Source organism: Dermacentor silvarum, chromosome 1, assembly GCF_013339745.2.
Source record: "Dermacentor silvarum isolate Dsil-2018 chromosome 1, BIME_Dsil_1.4, whole genome shotgun sequence".
NCBI lineage: Eukaryota > Metazoa > Arthropoda > Arachnida > Ixodida > Ixodidae > Dermacentor > Dermacentor silvarum.
In genome coordinates this window covers 224,791,886-224,815,650 of record NC_051154.1, presented here as the reverse complement: position 1 = coordinate 224,815,650, position 23,765 = coordinate 224,791,886, and the positions used below count along the sequence as shown (strand labels likewise).

The following is a 23,765-nucleotide window of genomic DNA, read 5'->3' as shown; positions in this document are numbered from 1 at the left end:
AGTGCAAATGGAATTTCTGTTGTGCAGGGAAGCCGACTTGTAAGTTTTGTAAAGGTTCTATAACCAATCATTCTGCGAATAAAATAAACAAATTATTTAGCCATTTGTATTAAGCAGCAGCAGCACTTTCTGCTGTTAAAAGTGCTTAATAATTTGTGTTCAAGATTTTCTTAGGGTTATAGTTGCTCCAGAGAATGAAATCGCTTTTAAAATGTTTTATGTTTGTGTTTTAATTTTTTTTTTTTTGGGGGGGGGGGTTTCCATACACCATCTAGGAACAGGTTCAGAGATGAATACAAAGTTCCTGCACTATTCGAAAAATTCCACAAGTATGGTTTGAAGCCTTGGAACAACATCACAGATCAACAGCTGGCACGCTCAAAGAAACACTGTAAGCATTGTTTAGGCCGAGAAAAGTTATACTTTGTGTGCCTGCAATGTAAAACTATGGCATGTTTGGCACAGAACATTTTTCAGTCAAAATTAAGCTAATCAGTGCATTCTGTATGCTTTGGCTTGTTGTGGAATTTTGATAAATCATTGTGCAAACACGCACACGTAGACAAGACTACACACAAGCACTCATTTGGTGTCTTTTCTGTCTGTCTGCATTATGATTTTTCATAAGCAATTACGTTTATACCGTATGCATTAGTGGCATAGCCGGAATGTTTTTGGGAGTAGGGGCGCACACTGATTGGTGAGTGGAGGGGGGGAGGAAGGGGGGAAGGCAGGTGAGTGTTCTTTCGCAGTATTTAGGCCGGGCACAAGCTCGCTGCCCCCCCCCCCCCCCTTCGCTAGGCTCATAATCATAATGGTTATGGCACGTAAATCCTATAATTAATTATATTATTAACAGGATACATGGCCCATTATGGCAATGATATAAAAAATCTGTGCATATATTTACATCCTTGAAGGACCAAACTAGATCGTCTGCCTTTGCACTTTTCTCTGCAATGGTACTAAATATATGTACTTCGGTTTTAGTTTGTTCCTTTTTTTTTTTCTCGTAAAGACTGAATCAGAGTTCCAATTTTTATTGTTTGCCAATTTTAACTCTTGGGAATAAAATTTGCCCCTATAGCATGATGTGTGCTGCATATTGACTACATCAATCCGGATGCCTGTAGACGTTAGGCTGTGCCACAGTGGCTTAGCAGCTATGGTGTTGCGCTGCTAAGCACGAGCTCGCGGGAGCAAATCCCGGCCGCGGCGGCCGCATTTCGATGGGGGTGAAATGCAAAACTGCCTGTGCCCTGTGCATTAGGGGCTCATTAAAGAATCCCAGGTGGTCAAAATTAATCCGAAGTCCCCCATTACGGCGTCCCTCATAATCAGATGGTTGTTATGGCACGTAAAACCCCAGCATTTAATTTTCATTTTTAGATTCTAGTTATAAGAAGAAAACATTTATTTGGGTGATGCCTAGTTGTAGTGTCGCTAAACTAATTGTTCATTTGTTTTGAAGGAGTGCTAGCATCATGTGATAGGTTTGATCAGTGCTACAGAATGTTAAGATTTTCCTTCTACTGTCTGTAAACAATCAATAAAAACATTTTAAGCGGACACTGTGTTTCATACAGCCAATGATAATCTGTCACAAATGGTACTCTCAAAATAATTGCAACCAGATGCTGAGAAACATGGGCGCATGCACACAGTAGCTGCATGAAGCAGTTTATTAGGAGAGCATTCAGCAAATCAGAATTTTCAAACGCCCTTCGAGGCAGTCTCCATTGAAAAAACGGTTTCATAAAGACATTTCCAAGTTATACTGTGTGCCATGGACTGCTAAATGCCTGGGATTTTAGAGATAGAAGTGTACCAGTACATTCTTTTATAAAGATAACACTTTATTAGCTGATTAAACTGCACTTCAAGCACTGACACTAGTGCTTTACTCTGAAAGCATACAGGACAAAATGCATTGGAAGGATGAGAACAGATTTGTCAGATGGCACACCAGCATGAATAGAACTGCTTGCGACTAGAGAAGTGGGTAGAAAGAGCCGTCAGCACTAAATTGTAAAGGACTCGACCCTTTATAGCAACCAAACTGTGGTGAAAGTAATAATAATAATAAAAGTTTGCAGCATCTTTTATTGTTTGAAGCATATCTAAGGTGCGCATCTCTCGATCTCATCCTCGTAGCAACCGAGCATGCTTGCAACAAGCTTATTTGTGGCACAGTGTTTTCTGTAAGTGAAGTTAGTTCTAATTCAGGTTGCCCTAAGGACATGTAAAGGATTCTACAGAGTGCAGAATCAACACACAACTCTTCAAAATCAAAAGTGTTGTTTATTTATTCCAGGAAACATCTAGATGAACCATTGTCTAAAGAAAGTTTTATAAGTATTTTACAACACTTCTCTACCTTGAAGAAGTTCAAATGAGTGTTGACATCCGGACATATGACATGATTGACGTCTTGGTGCAACAATGTGGCTCTGGACTGTTTGCCTTAGAGGTAATGTTGGGCTGCTTTTTCCTTAATTTTGCTTGTAAGCAGGTAAAGAGTTCAAACATGACGTGTGAGCATATGTTAGAATAGCAGTAACTTTTATTAATGGAAAGTATGATCAAGCAATCAGTTCAGGAGAATGGGAAATCCTTGAAGCATCTTCAGCATTTAACTGACTTGATCATTTAGGGGGCTTTCTCTTTCCGTGTTAAAGAAGGCGTAAAAACTTTCCTTTTTACATCAAGGCACTTAGTCTCTAACACTTTCTTGAACAATGTGCTGGAACCAGTTTAGTGACAACACAGCTCCTAGTTAATGCTTTCAAGCTGTGTGTGATTGGCTTGTTAACACAAGGTAATGCTGTCACGTTGAACCAACGCTGAATACGAAGGGTGATAAGTCATTTACACAAGCAAGTCTAGTCCTTATGAACCAGTACTCTTGAAGCGTGAGGTAATGCTGCGCACAAAGCATCTGGCTCTGTTGTATTCTTGCAAAAATCCCTTGAAACAATGGTAAACACATTTCTTGAACATACTGGTCCAGGTTCTGCATGCAGAGCAGGCCCGCAGTTTTCTTTGTTTCTTAAGTAGCAGCAGTAATAAACTTGATGGTACACATTGCCAGACTCAAACCCTCTGCTTCATTTTAAAGCGGCTATTTTGAAGAGTGACCATGCAGGCAAACTTGAATCCTTTGATATGTGTTAGCTGATGGTTGTTTTTAAGTTGTTTTGTTCATGCAAGAGTAACCCTCCCAGTCAAAAAAAACAAAAAAAACAATTGACTTCAATTGTCTTTTCCAATAGGAATCAACTGGCACCAATAGGAACCAATTGGAAAATCCTTACTTCTAACTGGTTACAATTGAATCAAAGTGAAACCAATTGAGTCCAATTGGACTTGGTTCCAGCCAAGTGGGAAATCATTACCTTCAATTGATTACGATTGAGTCATACATCTGAAGGATAACCATAAAATGTACACTATTGGATGTGCACATAGGATTTATGATGGACACACAAAGAATATGGGAACAGTTTGAGTGTTTATACTTGAAAATATGTACAAATTTGCTCTGCCCTTGTCACATGCATATCAAAAATGGCAGGCAAAATATCCGTAGGACACTTCACTGGAAACGCTAACATATTTTGCATCTATCTTTTCAACAACTAAGGGGACACGTCACAAGGACATGTATTCTCATGAAGCTGAATACCTATAACAGTTGTTGCAAAACTGAAAGTTCTACTGGAGGAAGTTAACAAGGTGGGCAAGTTGGTCAGGATTCATGGTACATTTTGTAACAGTGCAAAAGCAACCCAAACAAAAGTAAGAAAGACACGGCAACACAATTCCATGTTGCCATGTTTTTCTTCCTTTTGTCAGTGTTGTTTTTGCGGTGTTACGAAACTTAAAATGAAAGTTCCACATTAAGAGATACTTGCAGTTTCACCTGATCAACCACATGTAGTAGAAAATTTCTTTAATAACTGGCACAATTGAGTGTTAGAATTTCACTCCTTTCTTTTAAAGTATCAGCATCAATATGTGGCCCAAATTTTGTTGGCATAAAAGTGAGAACAAGGTAAGGCTAAGTGTTTGAGTTGAGTGTATGTGATAGGTTGAATTTGACCTCTCCATGTGTTTATGAAAATGTGTGAAATTTGTGTTCTGTAGAAATCAAGAGGAATACAGATGATTACTTCTGTTGTTGAAACCCAATGTCCTATTTTTATGTTCATATGCATAACTTACTTTTGGGCTCCCACTATGTGTCCAGCAGAGGTTGTTTTATCCCACAAAGAACAATTTTGTCCATGGTAGGGGGTTTCCATCCTATTTTGTAACCATTTCATCCTCCTTCAATGGCAATAGTGAATATTAGTGGTTACTAGGGTTACTTATTTACTGCATTGATGCCTTTATCACCTCTAAAACCACACCTTCTTTACATCTCAGTGCAACTATGCAGGGCGTAGCTTATATCAGCAACAACTTTATCATCCAACATGATTACTGAGTGTAGCAGGACGTCGCACAGTGCACTGTGTGACGAATGCATTTTTCTTCTAGGTACCTGGTGCAACAGAAGGACGCCCCTCAGTTATTAAAGGAAACAGGTTGTTTATTCGTTGCTCTTCAAGGATAACCTTGCTTCATACTGCTTCAGTGACCGAGTATGAAGCAATTGTCCACAAAACAGATGGCATGCACATTACGGTCAGGGTCAGTGAAAAGTGAGTGCATACTTTTGCAGCTGTTTTAATTTACGAAGAATAGTCTTGTGACAAATATTTACGCTGCTCTTGCCATGTGTATGCACAGGTTCCAGCTCGTTTACGTCAAAGGAATGAAGTTTGACATCCGCTTTACATTCAATCGAATACCGTTAATGCGGATGCATCAGTCTCTTGATACATGCAAGAAACGAAGCCTCTGGAGTTTCATTTTTCCCAGCAGCTCTTTACCATCAAAACCTGCACTGGAACTGTCTGATCTGAGGTAATAATCCTGTTCCTGGCAGCTAATATTTCAGTTAATTCACTTGTCTTCTGCATGTCACAAAACAGGTTTTTCAACAAGAAGGTACAAGAGAATCGAGAGCAGTCCAAAGCTGTCCGTGATATGTTGTTAGGTTTGCATCGCCCTTATCCGTACCTTCTGTTCGGTCCTCCTGGTACAGGGAAGACAGTCACTCTAGTAGAAGCAATTAAACAGGTAGGCAGTTTTCTTTTGCAGCGCTTATATAGCCTGTGGCCTTTATTATACATTTTTGTATATTCATCTTGCCTCTTTTATGCTGCTTTGTGTGGAAATGTTGGAATAAGTCTAATATTGTTACTGCAGATATGCACGCTGATCCCATCCAGTCGTATTCTGATCACTGCTCCCCAAACAGTGCAAGTGATTTGTTAGCTGAGCGGCTTTTGGATCACGTGATGCCATCACAAATGCTTCGATTGTACTCTTCTTCTGTCCACCCTGAGAAAATTTCGAAGAAACTAAAGGTAGGCCACATTCCATAAGATCTCTGCATGTGTGCTTAATACATTGTAAATTTCATAAATGTAGTGGGCTGGCATGTTGTCACTATGTTCGCTGAGAAGCTGTTTCCCTGAAGGGGATTATTTTCATGAAGTATGCATGTTCTATTGTTTTCCTTAGAAGTGCTGCAATTTTTTGGACGGTGAAAGTGAACGTCATTACACTGCTTCAGAGTTGAAAAAGTACAGGATCATTGTGGTCACTCTGGTCACTTCGTCAAAGTATGTGTTTTTCATCTCCTTTCTCTTTCACATGTGCTAGTGTCAGCATGGTGTGCATACTCTGCAGGTTGGTCTCGGCAGGCTTGCCTGTCAACCATTTCACCCATGTGATTGTGGATGAGGCTGGCCATGCTTTGGAGCCCGAGTGTGACATCCCTCTGATGGGTCTGCTGGATGCTTGGAAGCCTGACAAGAGTGGTACAGGGGGACACATTATTCTGTCCGGGGACCCTATGCAACTGGGTCCAGTCATCCGAAATCATCTCTGCTTATCTTACAACCTGGGTATGCACTGCCCATGTATGCTGCGAGATGCTCACAATGGCACATTTAATGTTTTAACCCTTTTTGGTCTAATGATTCCTGCAACATAACGCTTTACAGCAATATCAGACCTAGAAAAAGTGCACTAAAACTAATCATGGAAATCTGAGCATTGCCAACTCTAATTACATAACTTTCCGGTGCTGCAGGCAAATGTTGGTTCTTCCTAGTATTTCGCACATGTCTATGCGACCAATCACGGTGAGGTTAGGTGTTCTCATATTTTGTGGCCATACTTCACGCTGTTACGATTGTGAAATAAGTTTAAAGACCCATACAATGCCTCCAACACCTTGATTTGTTGACATTCATGAGAGAAGCCATTGATATTGTTACGATGCATTTGAACAGGACTAGCCTTTCACATGTAAATAGTTGTGTATATGTGGTGCATTGGGATTCCTCTTCTTAACAATGTTGCCGCAAACTGCACGGACATTTTCTTTTTTCCTGTATTTTATTTATTTACATACCTACTTATCACCCAGTGGGCATTACACTAGATGAGGCATTACGAGGTAGAGCGATTATGCACACAGCAACAAGGCAAAAAAGCAAAAAAAAAAGAACATACAAAAATGTGCGAAAGCAAACTATAGTGTAACCAGGGCCAGATCTTGAACAACAAAAGAACTTCCGAAAAAATTAAGCAGATCCAATGCAGATGTTGGAATCTATGGGTAGCGAAACTTTAGTAAAGCGGTCAACTAAATGCTAAAAGCGATGCATACAATTTTATTTACTTTCATCCTATGCACGAGTAATCTCATGGAACGTTTTTGTTTATCTACCGCAAAGGTCGCAACTTATTGTCATGCAATTTTTGTTTATGCACTGCATCGTTCACAAGCTATGCTGAAACGCAAACTCCAATTGAAGTGGACGTACAGTGCGAGGTGTATACACAGCGATGTCGCAAGGATGAAGATGATGTATGATGCTTGCTGAGAGAAGAATGGTGATGACAGGTGTATGCACAGAAAAGTATGACACGTATCGAGCAAAATTCTGCACTTCCATACCTCTTTTGTCACAGTGCGACATCTGGAAGATTGGCGGCCATAATCCCAGTGGCACATACCGAATGGCTAAATAAAAATAATCCATGAAATAATTAACCATTATATTTACAAATAGATGCTTTTTAGCAATATCTGTGGGCCAACAGGAAATGTTCAAGTTTTATGTAGGAATCGTAGTGGGACATGCCCATTCTGGCATATTTTCCAATGGGCATACGCACATACTTAGTAGCTAAATCAAAGAAAATAAAGTAAATCCAAGAATCCATTAAATGTATTTCACCATTTCTTAGGCACACATCTCTAAGGCACACCAACAGATTGGTGTGCCTTAGAGATGTCTGTGAGCGGACCTATGTTCAGGTTTTATGTAGTAAGTTAATGCAATAATTAACATAATTATCTACATACTTGGTCAGTATACAGGGTTGTATAAGCCACTTTTGTGGTAGTTTCATATAACCTTCGCATACATATCCTCAAATATCTGCCGAGATAGTGACCAACCCAACAGCACTCGGCACACAGCAGCCAGGCAGCCATGTGAAACCTAGGAAAGCAGGCAAAGAAAGCTTCACTTGTACAAGTACCTAATAGTAGAGAACCCAGGTCTCCATCATAAACGTAGAACATGAGAATACAACTAAAAACACAACTGGAACTTATTCAAACAACGATTAGTAACAATTGTGATCAACGATGCCAAAAGCCAAATCGACACTGTCAAATGCCAAAATCGACACTGTCAACTGATGTCGGCAAAGCTGACATTGGCAAAATCAAGAACAAGATTGAAGATAAATGGCTGTGTGTAATTCACATACATGAAATATAAATTTCACTTAAGTGATAAAATTAAGTCCAGACAGGGTCTACTGCCCCAACATTTTAAACTATATGAAAGTGGTTTGTTTCTCATAGTATACTTACGGCCCATAGTAGCTTGGTCAGGTCCGGGCTGCGAATCGCTGGCTTTAGCCTGTCCCGATTCTTGGCGAAATTTTCGTTGGTTAGGTTGCACAACCAGAGCATGTGTTCTTAGATCCTTGGCGAAATTTTCGTTGGTTCGGTTGCACAACCAAAGCATGTGTTCTTAAAACACATGCTCTGGTCGTGCAACCAAACCAACGAAAATTCCGCCAAGGGTTGGGACAGGCTAAAGGCAGCGATTCGCAGCCCGGACCTGACTGAGCAACTATGGGCCGTCCAGTTGTGAGGCAACTCACAACTTGCAGGACCAGATAAATGTTTTCCTTCCTTCCTTCCATGCAATACGCTGCATTTGGAATAAGAGTGGAACAATCTAAAAATTTAGCAAAAATCTTGTTTTTGATAAATTTTTTTATTGCCACCATAATTGTGCACTAGGAATAAGACAGAATCGAGAGAGTTGAGAACCAGCAGCTGCATGGGTGCTCAGGTGTTGCAGTGGCATTAGCACATGTGTGCAATCTGGGACCTGCGTCATATACACTTTGCTCGTGTTATCTAAGTTACTACTTAAGCCTAGTAATTAAAAAAAATAGGTGATTACTAGACCAGCTGTTTTCCCAGATTACTTAAATAGTATACTACCAGTTTATGATCAAGTGTAATTTTGTTGCCGTTACCCTGTAATGCATTGTCACCACTGAGTGACCTTAAATTCACAAGCTCTTGTCCCTGCTTTTGTGGAGTAGTTTGCTCTAGAGGAAAGAGACGGCACTTCCGGCGACGTGTCACACGTTGCCTCAAGCGAATTCGAAACCGTTACTGCTTCTACACTGCCACTAAGTGATCAACTGTCGCGAATGCAACTGTGTGATCCCTAACTGTGCTCCATTCATGCTGCAAAATGTGGAACGGTACAGACGTGTGCAGTAGTTGGCTGCAAAAATAGTGACTGGCATTTTAAGAAATGGAATGAATCTGTGTAGCTAAGTTCACGAACTGCTACTACACAAGGATCACCAGCTTCTGTCAATGATGATGATGATAGTAGCCTTTCTTATTTACCGAAATTCACTGTTTCTGCTCATGATAAACTAAAGTTTTATACTTCTAGAGCAACACCTGCAGTCCACCGTGGTGGCTCAGTCAGCTCAGGCGTTGTGCTGCTGAGCACAAGATCGCGGGATCGAATCCCGGCAGTGGCGGCCGCATTTCGATGGAGCGAAATGCAAAACGTTGTAGTCACGTTAAAGAACCCCAGGTGGTCACAATTAATCCGGAGCCTTCCACTACGGCGTGCCTCATAATCAGAACTGGTTTTGGCACGTAAAACACCAGAAAGAGGAAGACCGTAGCGAAGCCAGGTATCGGTTTCTCCGAGCTTATAGGAAAAGGACGTTACCCAATACAGCCATGTGCTTGGCGGCTGTGCCTGATAATGCCGGGTGTTCAAAACTAATCTTTATGCTTTTCTTAAAATTGGGCACTGGGAGGCACGCGAACACCACCTGTGCAAATAAGCTATGTAGCCAGGGGGGCACAGTGAGATAATAATGCTGTGAGCAGCCCAATTAACTAAAATTGAACAATTATTTTTGTCGACTGCAATAAGTGGGTATGTTTGTATTGAAAACTTCGTCGTGTTTCTTACTGCAGTCAATAAAAAGTTAATTGTTCAATTTTAGTTAATTGGGCTGCTGACAGCGATAATTATGATCTCACTTTGTGCCCCCCTGGCCACATGACTTATTGTGCAGGTGGTCTTCATGTGCCTCCCAGTGCCTAATTTTAAGAAAACCATAAAGCTTAATTTTGAACACCTGGTACATCTAGCCCGTAGTTTCTTAAAATAAAATTTGGGATGATCTGTTGCAGGCTCGTTTTAAATGCGTAAGCACGGGTCCGTCTTTGGAGTTCTGTTAGGACACCTTGTTTTCCTTAAGGAGATTCTTTGTGTTCGGCTGAGCCACCTTCGTTTGCTTTGGAGCTCCAACGTGGCAACCACTACGCTGGTCGTTTACGATATGCGAATCACCGCGTATGAAGACTCGCGACGCCACCTACAAAAAGAACGTTGTGATGTAGTAGCCGAGAGCGCGAGCCACGTCTTCATGTTTTGTTTCCCACACGACGCCATCCTTTTACACAAGGCACGCATCTGCTCCCGTTTCTCTAACCACACGACGCCATCCTTGGCCCGCGCGCTGGCGTTGGCTGCTGACGTCACGCTCCCCCACTTCGCAGCCGCTGCTCGAGGCTTCGCCCCGCTCCGCAAAAACGCCCACTCAGATAAACGGATCCGGCGGCTTTGAGCCTCCTATGCTTAATGTACGACAACGACAACAACTGCGAAGTTACAATGAAAAACTTGTAGCGTACTGCGCTCGTACTGGATATTGTCAACGTGTAACTGTGATCACAATGAGGGCTACAGTTAAAAAAGTTGCCCATGCGTAGTTCTTAGTTTAGCTGTTAGTTATTGTTTATACAGGGTTTGTCCAAAAAGTAATGTCAGTGAGTCGATTAAAAAGAAATTATTGATCAGATCGGTACAACACAATAAAACGTTTCAAAATAGGCTCCTCCTGCATTGTTACATTGCTTCTAGCGAGATTTCCAACCATCGAAGGCGTCCCGGTAGGCCTCTTTAGGAATGTCCTTTAGAGCCTTGGTGCAAGCCCATAGGCACCGACTACGGGGGGCTCCGGGGCTCAAGCCCCTTCCGGAATCTCAGCCCCCCGAGATCCGTAGCCTACCCCCCCCCCCCCCCCACCTCTAAAGTGTCATTACCCACATAATTTATGTTACCCACATAATTTGAGGATTCTCTTGCGTTGCCTCTACCTTTTCACTTTTGTGGTGGCTAAAAGCTTACGGCACCATTGTTGGCGGGACGTGCACCGCTTTTAATTTATACTTTCGCTTTATTTCGGCAAATCCTGACAATAGGAGGACAAGCACATTAGAAGCACCATGACGGCTACCTCATCTGTGTTTCCTCACTTTAACATTTTTTTAAAGATTTCCGCTGAGAAAAACACCATGCACAGACACAATATATTTAAAATACAAAGGACAAAGTTTATTATATTTTTTTAAAGAAAGGAGGTAGCCAACTAAACGGATAGCCTATACCTAGACAATGATATGCTGATGTATGTTCACCTCACTTCAAATTACTTTGCGTGCTTTTTTGACCCTGAAAAAACCTGCAGACTTCAGTGACCCTTTCGGCATCTTCTATCAACGGCGTGTGAAAAGCACGTGAGTGATATGTGTCTCATATTGATTCTCTTTCCAGTAGGCAATGCTAACGACTGGTGACAAAATAAAAGAAAAAAAAGCTCTTCTAATTATTTACAACATTTACGCATTAGGGATGGAAACATCGCCTGTTACATGCAGAGGCCATAAATACAGGGTGTTTCAGCAAACACTTTCAAAAAAAATTTTAAAGGTTGCTCGAAGAGATGGACATTAAAGGTCTACTCGAAGAGGTGGACATTACTTGCACAAAAAATTGAAATGCATAATCGACTAATTAAAAAATCACTAATTAGGTTTTCAACATATTAACTTATGGCCCGTGTTACAATTTACAAATTCTAGTCGTGGAATCCGCAGGTGGATGCACTAGGAACTAATTCTCAGGATGGCACCAGTTTCGAGAAAATTCCCGAACATTGCGGAGAAATGCATTGGTGTTCCAGTTACTTTTGTGCTTACCCCCGTGGTTGTTTAGTGGCTATGGTTTGTACTGCTAAGCATGAGGTCGCGGGATCAAATAACGGTCACGGCAGCTGCATTTCGATGGGGCGAAATGCTAGAACACCCGTATACTTAGATTTAGGTGCACGTTAAAAAACCCCAGGTGGTCTAAATTATTCCAGAGTCCTCCACTACGGCGTGCCTCATAATCAGATCGTGGTTTTGGCACGTAAAATCCTATAATTTGTTCTTTTCATACTTTTGTGCTTTGATGCATAAAAACACTATGTTGAGAAAGTGACTGGTACGCCATGTATTTCTCCGCAAAGTTAGGGAATTAATATCTCGACACTGGTGTCAGCCTGAGATTTAGTTCAAAGTGGATCTGCACTCCACGGCTGGAATTTGTAAATTGCACCATGGCCATAAGCTAAAACTTAATTGGTTAATTTGTTAATCAGTTGACTATGCATTTCAATTTTTTGTGCAAGTAATGCCCGCCTCTTCGAGTAGATGAGCTCATGAACTAGAATTGTACTATCTGCCACAGGCCACCTTTAAAAATTTTGGAAACTGTTCGCTGAAACACCTAATATAGAATTCATTCAGTAACTGAAATGATGCCAAGCCAGATTCACTCAAATCGGAATAAATAGAAGTCATCGCGCAGCGCTTATACTCGGACTCAAAGTACTAAAAATGAAAAAGAGTGCAGTTTGGCCGGAAGGCGAAGCAGTATTAGTGATAGCGAAGTAGAAGACACGAAGGAAGATTCTTACCGTGTAAATCGTGTAAGGATCGCACTCGTGTAAGGGCCGCACCCATAACTTGACAGCCAATATTAAAAAAAAGACATCCAACCGAGAAGCAATCGCGTTCCATGCGCCGATTCTGATCGGGCTCACAGCGAGTTGTCGCGCGCAACGGACCTTTCGCGCGTCGTGCCTGGATGTCGAGAGGAGGGGCGCGGAGTTTTACGGCGGATTTGATACTCTAGTTGGAAAATGAAGTCAAATGGCCCGGTCCCATGAAAGGCTCGTCAAAATCGCGACAGAAAAGTGTGGCCCTTACACAAATCTATATGTTAGTTATACTGGCCATATAAATTGTAGTAAACATTTACAAAATTAAAATAGTAAGCATAGTGTACATAGTAAGCATGGACCATGTAAACCTGTAAATACCTCACTGGATGACCTCGAGCAATGGCTTTCAACGCAAGCATTGTGAAGAACGCCGGCAGCGGAGGCGTACGGTTCCTACAGCCACGTGATTCACTGCAACTCTGAAAATTAGATTCATCATCATTATCTGCCTATTTTATGTCCACTACTGACGGCCTCTGTGAGTGATCTGCGATGACCTCTGTCTTAACTCTGCAACACTAGGGGCACAGGAAGACAGCCCGGCAAGGAAGACAGCGCGCTTGAAGTTAGCAGCCATCCCTGGTCGCCCTTTATCATTGCACCCACCAATGATTAACAACAATTAGATATGACACGCAGGCCCCATAAGCGTCAGCCACGCACAGTCATTCACAGCTACGGCAGGGCTAGAGGAGAAGTCGCGTGCTCTCTTTCCCATTCGCATTTGATTACGTTACCTACAACTAACCCGAATATTGAGCGTGTGGGAAATAATGCCATGAAGCCGCCATCCTTTTCGGCTCACTGTTACATGATTTGTCCCGCACCCACAGGGTCGCTTATGTATATGGCTTTTGGATTTAATGCGGAACATCACGGCAACGACAACCGCGACAATTTGCCTGAAGGTCGATATAATTGCATTCGCCATAAAGCTAGAAATAGAAAATTGTTAGCAGAGGGTATATATATATATATGGATTGGTTTCGGGAAGTTGGTCGGGCTCCAGCCCCCCCCCCCCCCCCCCCGGAAAAATGAAAACTTTCCGCCTATGTGCAAGCCTTTTCGACTTTGCCAACTGTCACGAAATGATGTCCTTTCATGGGAATTTTCAAGCACAGAAAGAAGCCTGGGAGAGCCACGTCAGGACTGTAGGGTGGTTGGGGAACCGTTGGCATCTTTCAAACGGCCAGGAAGCGGGTCACGAGGAAGGCGGTGCAGGTTGCATGGTGCGTAGTCATGGTGAAGTTTCCAATCGCCCCCGATATCAGGCCGGGTGCGATGAATCCTTTGTTTGAGTCGCTTGAGCACTTTCACGTTGAATTTGGCATTCACGGTTGTGCCATGGGGTACAAACTCGTGGTGGACAAGGCCACTGATGTCAAAGAACACAATCAGCATGGTCTTGACCTTTGCCTTGCTAATTCTGGCCTTGGGACGAGGGGATGCCAAGCTGTGCCACTTGGCACTTTGCCTTTTTGTTTCGGGGTCGTATTCAAACACCCAAATCTTGTCACCTGTGATGACATTGTCCAAAACGTGGGGGTCACTTTCGCACAAGTCCCAAACCTCCTGGCATGTTTCAACTCGGCTTGATTGTTGGTCGTCCATTAACATTTTGTGCAAGATCTTCGCGCACGCATTTCGCATCTGAAAATTATTCGTCAGAATCTCGTGAACGGTACTTTTTTGAATGTTTACTGTCTGTGCCACTAAACGGACACTCAAACGAGGGTCTGAGTACAAAAAATCTCTCGCGTGCGTCACATTTTCGTCGGTGATGGTCGTTTATGGCAGTACAGTGCGGGCTTCATCGCTGACCTCTTCACAACCTTCTAAAAAAACCTTGTGCCCCCGGTAAACTTAATGTTCTAACAAACAATTATCGCCAAAAGCTGTCTTTATCATAGGAAAAGTTTTCACTGCAGACTTGCCGAGTTTCACACAAAACTCGATGGCATCCTTTGTTCCAACGAGCACTGCATTACGGCTTGCACTGTAAATGAAAAGTTGACGAAAAACCTTGTCCTTATTCTCCAGATGGTCGCAGACGACTGGAGAGTAAGGCGTGCGTAAGCTAACTTCCCCCTCCACCAATCCCAACTGGTCTTAGCGCGCTGCGACGTATATGTAGTCGCTTCACAATATAATCACTGACACTACGGACAAACCCTATATATGAACACTTCAGCAAGTGATCTTTCATTAAGCAGGTTGGTCGCGGAACCAATGACAGACAATGAGGCAACTGATGACACCCCAAGGGGCAATCAAGTTGATCAGGCGTGAAGGCGCTCGCGCGGACATCGGCGTGCTTGGCAAAAGGGACGTCCCCTCATTCATTCGACGCCGCCGATGGGACGAGTAAGGCACCGCCGGTGCCAGGAGGTCCAAGGTGTTCATGAGAAAAAATAACTACGGCAACTTCGCGACACCACACCCCGACGGAATACAACTAAGCTTCTGAGCGAGCTAGCTTTACTTTTACATGGCTGATACCACTGGTACTCGCGAAAAATGTTTTTGAAGAATGCTGGTGGCCATATTTTTTTGCGACAAGGCCATCCCCCTGTCAGCGAGGGGGCGATGCAGAAATCTGAGGGGGGTCAGGACATCCGGACATCTCCCCTGGATTCGCGCCTGAGGGTGATTTGTATTAGCTACCCATTTGTTACCGTTCGCTTTCCAGTTGTTATACATATACTGTGATGACGCGCCGTCAAAGTGGCATCACCAGCTGTCGGTGGTGCCTACGTTGGTTACATAGGTCACCGCTGAAAACAGTGACTGTGCAGCACCTGCCTTGTGGCACAGTAGGATCACCATTGCTGTTTTGATATTCTATGGTCGTTGATTTCAACACACCTTACAACTTCAAAAGTGAGGATGGGATGAATGAAGGTACAAGTGGGCCCCCTATACCCATGTTTGCAGATGCCGTTGTAATGCCTTGTGCAAACTTGAAGTGCACAGAAATAGAAAAAAGGCTACGTATGCTCAAAAAGAGGCTGTTATTATCAAATATTCGACCCCAAGCACTAGATGGAAATCACATGCTTTATTGTGTGCGATTCGCAGCTACAACCACTTCAAAGAAAGTGTTTACGTTCAATCTGTTTGGCAATAATAACTAGCCTTACTTAATGGATTTTCAAGTTTGCTGGCTTTCTATTCAACTTAAAATTATGTTTTGTGTGAGTGCTTCAGTGCTGCTGCAACCATTATTGGATGTTAAGTTTCCCTAGATTATGCACACTTTATCCTTGGTCCTTTAAGAAATGTATCGATGGGGTTCTACTACACAGCTGCACGGTGAGAGCGTAGGTCCACCCATGTGCTCCGAAATAATATTTGGGTTGTTCCCAGTCTGCTCCAAGAAACAGGTTTACTTGCTCTTAAAACTGCTCGTAACTATGCTTTCGAAGCTGCAGCCTCATTAAAGAACTTCAGGTGGTCAAAGTTAGTGTGACGCCTTCCACTATGGCACCTCCGACAACCATGGGGTATAAACTTTAGGTATAAAACCCCATCAATTTTTTGCCGGTATGCCACCCACTTTTGTGAGTGTGTATATGTGCACATGAGTGTAGCAGGCCTGTTGTGATGGTACTTGGGTACTCACAAAAGTTGGGCAACTGCAGAAACTGCTTCCCTCAGTCTTTCCTAGATAAATTAATTAACAATGATATAATTTCCCTATCTACCATTGAAGTTACCTCAAAGCATCAAATTGATTTATTGATGTGGCGTTTGTTCATGCAGGTGTGTCCCTACTGGAGCGACTTATTAAATTGCCTTCATACCAGCAGAATGATGAGCACAATGCACACATGGTCACGAAACTGCTCAGAAACTTTCGAAGCCATGCAGACATCTTAAAAGTTCCAAATGAGATGTTTTACAATACTGAACTGAAGGTATGACTAATGGCATGCAACCTTTGTCTAACTTTTGGAAATTGTGTCCTGTGTTTAGACTTGTGACCTTGTAAATGTTTTCATGCTGCTCTTATACTTTTGATTAATGCAGAGAATGACTTGTACTTGTTTGACTTGGTACAGATTTTTGCTATAGCGTTCACCCATGAGCAGTAACATATGGAATGCCACATTATTCTAGGCCTTTGAACTTAAACCTAATATGTGAATATGTATAAGTAGCTATCCTGCTGCATATTTCTCCTTATGGACCATGGTTGGGTGTAGCGTGATAAATGGGGACAAGGAAAGCAATATGAAAACATGGTGCTGCTTATTTTCTTGCTTTCTTCATCTCCATCTACTGCACTTTCCCAACCATAATTTTAATTGGCTTGCCCAACTTTCCATCCTTCTGGATTATGTCTGGCATAGATGCCAACAGCTGTAGCTTCTTGTATGCATTTCTCAGTGTTCTGTCATAGTTGTCACCGGGATACTTACCATACATATGTGAATACTTAATGCCTTTTTAGTTCAGGCACTAAGAGATGCCACATATGTTTACAGAACTTGGAAGAGTTAATGTCCAGATTAGTCCGGCATTTCCAGTTAGCCAGTAGTGGCCAGTAAAGTTGGGTATGTCGCGCTGGCGATGCCAGGAGCGTCGAAAATTTGTCCCCTGTATAGTTTGCCTTGCCGAGTGTGGCCGCGCAGGAGCTTGGCGATTAACTTTTCTTGCAGTGCATGCGCACAAGTTTCGCGAAAACACAAAACTCGGCACTCTTTTTGGTGCACTCGAACTGTAGGACTGCATGGTGCCGGCCAGCCAAGCTAGCGTGTGCTGCATCTTGGTTTAGCAGCTCTTGCACGAGGTAGGACGTATTCTAATCCCACGCCGCAGCCATGCCAAACGTGCCCTACGTCCCGGCCATGCTGGCTGTACTATGACACTAGACTGTAGAGCGTCCACGTTTTGCTGGCATTGCATAACTGAGCTCAGTTACGCTATCCCGGCGAATTTTTGTGATTGTCATGAATGGTCTGCAGTTAGTGAAAAATTAATTCAATGAACTTTTTGAAATAAGTAGCAAGTTCTTTCATTTTGTGAAGCTTCACATTGGGAGACAACTCAAACAATCGTGCTTGGACAGTAAACCTGAAATAGTAGGAAACTCGTGAATAAAGTTGTTTACAGCATTACAGTACTGTCATCTTTCGATAAGATGTTGTGTTGGATGGTTACAAAATGCACAAACCCACTGCAGTGGCTTATTGGTTGAGTGTTTTCTTGGTTAGCACAAGATCAGTGGTTTTATTTCCCACTGCTTAACCGCGTCAAGATGGAAGTGTAATGCAAAAACACTGTGCATTGAGCTCTGGATGCATTGCGAAAAACACCCGGGAATCCTAAATAAACTGGAGCCCTCCACTGCAGCATATTTTATATTCTTAGTTTTGTCAATGTTAAACCCAATCATAGAATTAGTACAATATGGACAGCAGTGATTATACAAAAATATCCATGAGAATAATTATTACGCCTAGCAATAAGTGAATTGCTAAACAATTTGTAAAATTTTATTTTCTGCCCAGGTGTTTGCAGATGAGATGATTACCCAAAGCATGTTGACATGGGAAGGACTGCCCACAAAGGGTGTGCCACTTCTTTTTCATGGTGTTTGTGGAAAAGACATGAGGGAGTGTAACAACCCTCATATTTCAACCCTGATGAGGTCAGGATTGTGGTGGACTATGTGATTTCCCTGCTGGATGGTAAAAATGGAGTGCGAACCAAGGTTCGCGAGTCTGACATTGGAATTGTTTCTCCCTACCGCAAGCAGGTTTGTAAATCATTAGCACATAAGCAATGCTATAAGCATCATGTGCAGCTTTATAAGGGTTCACTTGTGATTGTGATATCTACTTGAGTTTTGGAATATGTGTTTAGATCTAGTATTTAAGATTCTTACATTGAACTTTAACTACTGTCAAAGCTCTCTTCTTCCTATAGTGTAATGTCATTCAGATAATAACCTAGTTCCTTTCAATGCATCTGTGCTCTGCTTGAAAGCTAACATTTCATATGACCCACAACTTATAAAAATTGTACATTTCTGGCATCTGCAAGTTTTTCTGCAGGACGAAACCTCTTGCACCTAAAATCACCTTTGTGCAGAGCCTTGCAAGCTGTTTTGTTGCACATACACAATGCCCATGTTACTATTGTGCTCCCCCACCCCCCCCCCCCCCCCTTTTTTTTTGTTCGTTTTCTTCTAATGTGTAGTGGTCTTGTTTTTATTTCTCACTCTTATCTATAACTTTTGATCTTGCATCTGACATACTCAATTAAGTAGGTTCCCAAGATGCTTTTGACGGGGTGATAAACACATTGATTCGATAGGGCAGGTTTCTGTGAACATTAAGGGCCATCTTTAAGTACTCTGTTTAAATGCTGTAATTTGTAAACAGAATTTAAAGATTTTGCATTATCTATTGGTTATCTATTGGATTATCTATTGGATTGTCTAAGCAATGGTTCCCTGTAAATACTTCAACCCCTGCTATCCAAGATAAACTTAATGAGTGACATCTTAACTGTATGTGATGTCATCTGTGATACCTTTTATGCATGTTAATTACGAAGAAATTCTGTTTTTTCGGCGACCCTGTGGTTCGTATACTTTTGCTCATGGGTGTACATAGTAATTGATTTGTGTACCCTGAAAAAATGAACACAGACAGTTCTTCAAAGCTATGGCAGACTTCCAGCTGATAATGTGCGTACTCTGCTGCCGCTGCTGTGTTTAAATGGAGTTTCCGCATGCACGAGTATGAGGGTAAAGGTGCAGAGTGAGCAAGTTCATTTGGAAATACTGACATCTGTGGTGGATCTGTTATAGGGTGCATGAATAAGGGCGGGTGACAAAGAGTGCAACAAAAATCAATAGTGCCATGGTGACAACTGCTGGTGAGGCAAGGGGTATATGTTGCAACAATGTGTTTCACTTTTCAGGAAACAATTAGGGTAGATGCAGTACTGTGCTATCATCTCTCTGTGAAAGAGGTGTATGCATTGGAGTCCAATGTAGTGAGCGCATTGTAGGCATCATAACGTGAAAGAATGCATCTGTACAGGTACTGAATGCACTCGTTCATTTTGTTACGTGGAAGCACAGTAGGTAAACTATTTACACGGTGTATTTACAAGGGGTAGCAAGCACTGGCCAACATGGAACCAGCCAACATCAAAACAAGGCCGTCATCGTTCTCAGATCAGCCAGTGACGCTTATGGCTACATCCCACTAATCCAAGTGTCTACATCATCGTCTTCAAATAGCACGTAGCATGACCCCCGGCGGCAGAAGCGCCGACACGGAGCCACTAAGGATCCAAAGCAGAGGAAGGGTGGTAATCCTTAAGTCTTGAAATGTGGACAACGTCTGTGAGCAACGGACCAGAAGATGTCGTGGGACTGGCGGACACAATCTTGTACGTGACGTCAGTTACTTGTCGAAGGACGCGGCATGGGCCCGTGTAGCGAGGAAGGAGCTTTTCACAAAGGCCCACACGTTGAAAGGGGGTCCAAAGGAGCACAAGGGCACCCGGAGGAAAGCGTGGTCATAGTATCGCTTGTTGTAAAGGCGCTTCTGATTGTTTTGGAAAGCAGCAAGTCTACTACGGGCTATCTGCTGCACGTAAGCAGTTCGGGCAATGGTGGCGTGTGCATATTCACCAGTCGAAGTTGCAGGAGAAGGAAGGAATGTGTCCAACGGTAAAGTTGGTTCAGTCCGAACAAAAGGTAAAAGGGAGAGTATCCAGCAGTGTCGTGGCGGGAGGAATTGTATGCAAACTTCACGTATGGCAGTGCAAGGTCCCAATCACGGTGGTCAGCAGAACATACTTGGAAAACATACTTGTTAAGGTCTGAATCAAGCGCTCAGTGAGCCCCTTCGTTTGGGGATGGTATGACGTGGTGATCTTGTGCTACGTGGAGCAGCAGCACAGGAGATCGTTCATGACTTTCGACAGGAAAGTACGGCCTCGGTTAGTCGGCAATTGACGTGGGGCACCGTGGACTAAAATTGCGTCACGAAGGAGAAAATCTGCCACGTCTGTAGCACAGCTGGTCACCAGCGCTCCCGTCATCGCATAGCGCGTCGCGTAATCGTAGTGGCAGCAACCCACTTGTTTCCTGAAGTATATGTAGGAAAGGGTTCAAGATGGTCCAAAGCAACAGAGAAGGGATCAGGGGGGACGTCGATGGGTTGAACATACCCAGCAGGAAGCGTAGATGGTTTCTTTCGCGGTGACAAAGCTCGCAGGCGCTGACATAATGCCGCACTGAGCGGGTTAGCCAGCCAATAGAAGTGCGGTGCATGTGGTCATGTGTCCGAGTAACACCAAGGTGGCCAGCTCAACAGTTCTTTGCGTAGGATGGATAACAGGCGGACCATTAGAGTTACAGAATGGATACGAAGAGATGGAAGGGCAGTCGCGGCAGATGGCCCGTGACCGCACAAAGAGCGATGGAACGAAAAATCTTAGGAGTAACGTTAAAAGACAGGAAGAGAGCGGTATGGATCAGAGAACAACGGGCAGAGCCGATATTCTAGTTGACATTAACGGAAGAAATGGGGCTGGGCAGGCCATGTAATGCGTAGGATGGATAACCGGTGGACCATTAGGGTTACAGAACGGATACCAAGAGAAGGGAAGCGCAGTCGAGGACGGCAGAAAACCAGGTGGGATGATGAAGCTGGGAAATTTGCAGGCGCAAGTTGGAATACGCTAGCGCAAGACAGGGGTAATTGGAGATCACAGGGAGAGGCCTTCGTCCTGCAGTGGACTTAAATATAGGATGATGATGATGACGTGGCCTGAAACTTTCACTTGATAGCAATGCAATGTGCCTTGAGAACGTTATTGGCCTCTCACAGTGCTAAAGATCCGGAGCTTGCTTGAGAAACGAGGGCACAAGGAAGTTAGTGTAGGTTCCACAGAGGAATTTCAAGGCCAGGAACGTTTGGTGATCATCGTAACAACTGTGCGAAGCAACCGTAACCTTGTCCAAGGCGATGGTGCGCCACAACCTTGGATTTCTGCAAAACCCAAAGGTAAAGATAGTGTGTGCAAATCTCCATTGACTTGCTTAACATCCTGGTTTGTGAAAGTGTACAAATGTTGCCTTCTGGGCCATGTGGTCTGTGAATTTCTTTTATTTCATGTATTATAGGTGTATGTAGCGAGTAGAAAATGAAGCAAAAAATAAGATATATGGATAGTTTGGGTTGTAGATGTCAGATAAAGGTGCCATTAGTTTCCTTTAACAAATATCCAACTTCATGTGAAGTTTGTTTAAACACAGATGCAGGCCTTGTATCTCACTCGAGAATGTTAAGATTTTTCTGTTCCAAACACAATTATCATCATTGGTTTCATTTGTGCTGACTGTACAGCCTATTGTTAGAAACGCTAATGCCAGCCAGCCGTTACCAACAATGACCAACTGGCCTTTACTTTTGCGACTGGCTCTAAATCCACGCAGAGCATTTCATGCAACTTATACTGATCTGCAGAGGGAAGGGATCATCATAGATGGTTGTGACCGAGATATATTTCACTGGGATATTCAGCTACATACTATATTTTCTTGTAGTGTGCTTAGTCAGCACACCGCCAATGTGGCCGTAGCCATAATTTAATAGTGAAATGTAAATCGTGACAACATGTGTGTATGTGTTTTAGAGGTTCAATGTGGCCATGACCAGGCAAAAGGTCTCATGGTGATAGTGGGAAACCCCTATACTCTTAGTGAGGATCCATGTTGGAACAGGTGAGTGAAGAATAAGCATTCTGCTGCTACTGCCTCATTTGTACTACTTTGATGTGATTATTTCAGAATTCTGGAGTTGTGCATCACCAAGGAGCATACAGGGGTGTGCCGTACAAACCAACTAAATGCCGTGCAGAGGCTTCCAACAATATATCCAAGTCGTCCTTGGTAAGAAATAGGCTCCTAGAGAAAATTTTAACAGCGAAGCTGTTTAAGCCAGTCTTAATTTGTGGTTCGTATCAAGAAACTACCAAGAAAGAAATAAACTTTCTTGCCGAGGCAGGATCCAAACCCGCGTACCCTCAGTCCTAAAGCGCGCATTGTAACCACTAGGCTATACAGCGACGCTTGCAGAACATGCATTTATGCAAACCATATGATTGCGTTCGAGTGCGGTCGTCTTCGTCCACAGGGTGGCGCGCTCATACGCTCGTGCTCTGCAGGTGAAGAAGTTTTGCACGCTACGAGAGAGAAGACGCATTCACGGACCGGGTCTCCTGAACGCGGTGTCAGCATTGGAATGCAGTGTTGGTGTTGCAAGCTGCGCTATGCAAAGCACAGTGATGGCCGTAAGTCCGAGACATGCAAAAGAAATTATCATCATCATGAGTAACAAGATGAAAAGTTCGCGCACTTCCAGAAAATCGTAGCCCAGCTTCACTGTTTCAAGCGTTGCGCGGCCGAGTGCAGTTTTTTTTTTATCTCCAATAGATGCTTCTGCACCTTTTGCCAGTGCACCCTTTCTGTTATCACAGGCAGTAATAGTGATGGCAACTGACATGCATTACATTACTGTCAAGCAGTATTACATTTCAGTTGTGTTCGTAGCACCTGGTACTAGTGGTGGTGCCTCAGTCCGGGCAGCTCCAGCCCGGGCGTGTATCTTCAAAGCCATCTGAGGGGGGGGCAGAGTCTATGGCAGAGTCCTTCCCCCTGCGCTTCGTTTTCGCGTCTTAGTTCGTGTTGATGCGTTGACGAAGGTCATTAGCTCGCTGCTGCTGCCACACTTACTCAGTACAGCGTTTTGACAGTTTCCGTGGTCATCAAGTGAGCGTTCATGTTTGATTCGGTCAGAAATCTAAATGGGATCGCATTTCCAAGTCCTGCATCATAAAAAGCATGGCATGTCCTTGCAGCCGCCATTTCCTCTCTGGCTCAGTGCACTAGGTTTGAGCCTTGGTGACCTTAGTGTCGCCATTAGAATGCAAACATTAAAAATGAATTAGGCCTGTTGAAATGCAATGATGCAAGATGCACTGTGTTCATGATGTGTGCCATGAAGTCTATCAATCTCTATATTCTCGAATATAGACAATAGTGCACCAAACTTTGTGAGCTGCCATTTTATACCAGGTGTTCATTTATGTGCAACACTGTATTCTAGAAAAGAAATTAAATTCTGGGTTTTTACGTGCCAATACCACG

At 43.2% G+C, this 23,765-nt stretch overlaps 1 protein-coding gene across 1 annotated transcript; it reads left to right on the top strand.

Annotated features, from left to right (window-relative positions):
- Nucleotides 1-2,359: 2,359 nt before the first annotated feature.
- Nucleotides 2,360-18,343, top strand: LOC119437454 (putative helicase MOV-10). Its single transcript, XM_049660008.1, has 9 exons — nucleotides 2,360-2,470; nucleotides 4,543-4,706; nucleotides 4,795-4,971; nucleotides 5,040-5,187; nucleotides 5,369-5,477; nucleotides 5,635-5,735; nucleotides 5,803-6,020; nucleotides 16,349-16,503; nucleotides 18,100-18,343. The coding sequence occupies exons 5-9, from the start codon at nucleotides 5,409-5,411 to the stop codon at nucleotides 18,262-18,264; spliced, it is 708 nt and encodes a 235-aa protein (XP_049515965.1). The 5' UTR covers nucleotides 2,360-2,470; nucleotides 4,543-4,706; nucleotides 4,795-4,971; nucleotides 5,040-5,187; nucleotides 5,369-5,408; the 3' UTR covers nucleotides 18,265-18,343.
- The last annotated feature ends 5,422 nt before the right edge of the window (nucleotides 18,344-23,765 follow it).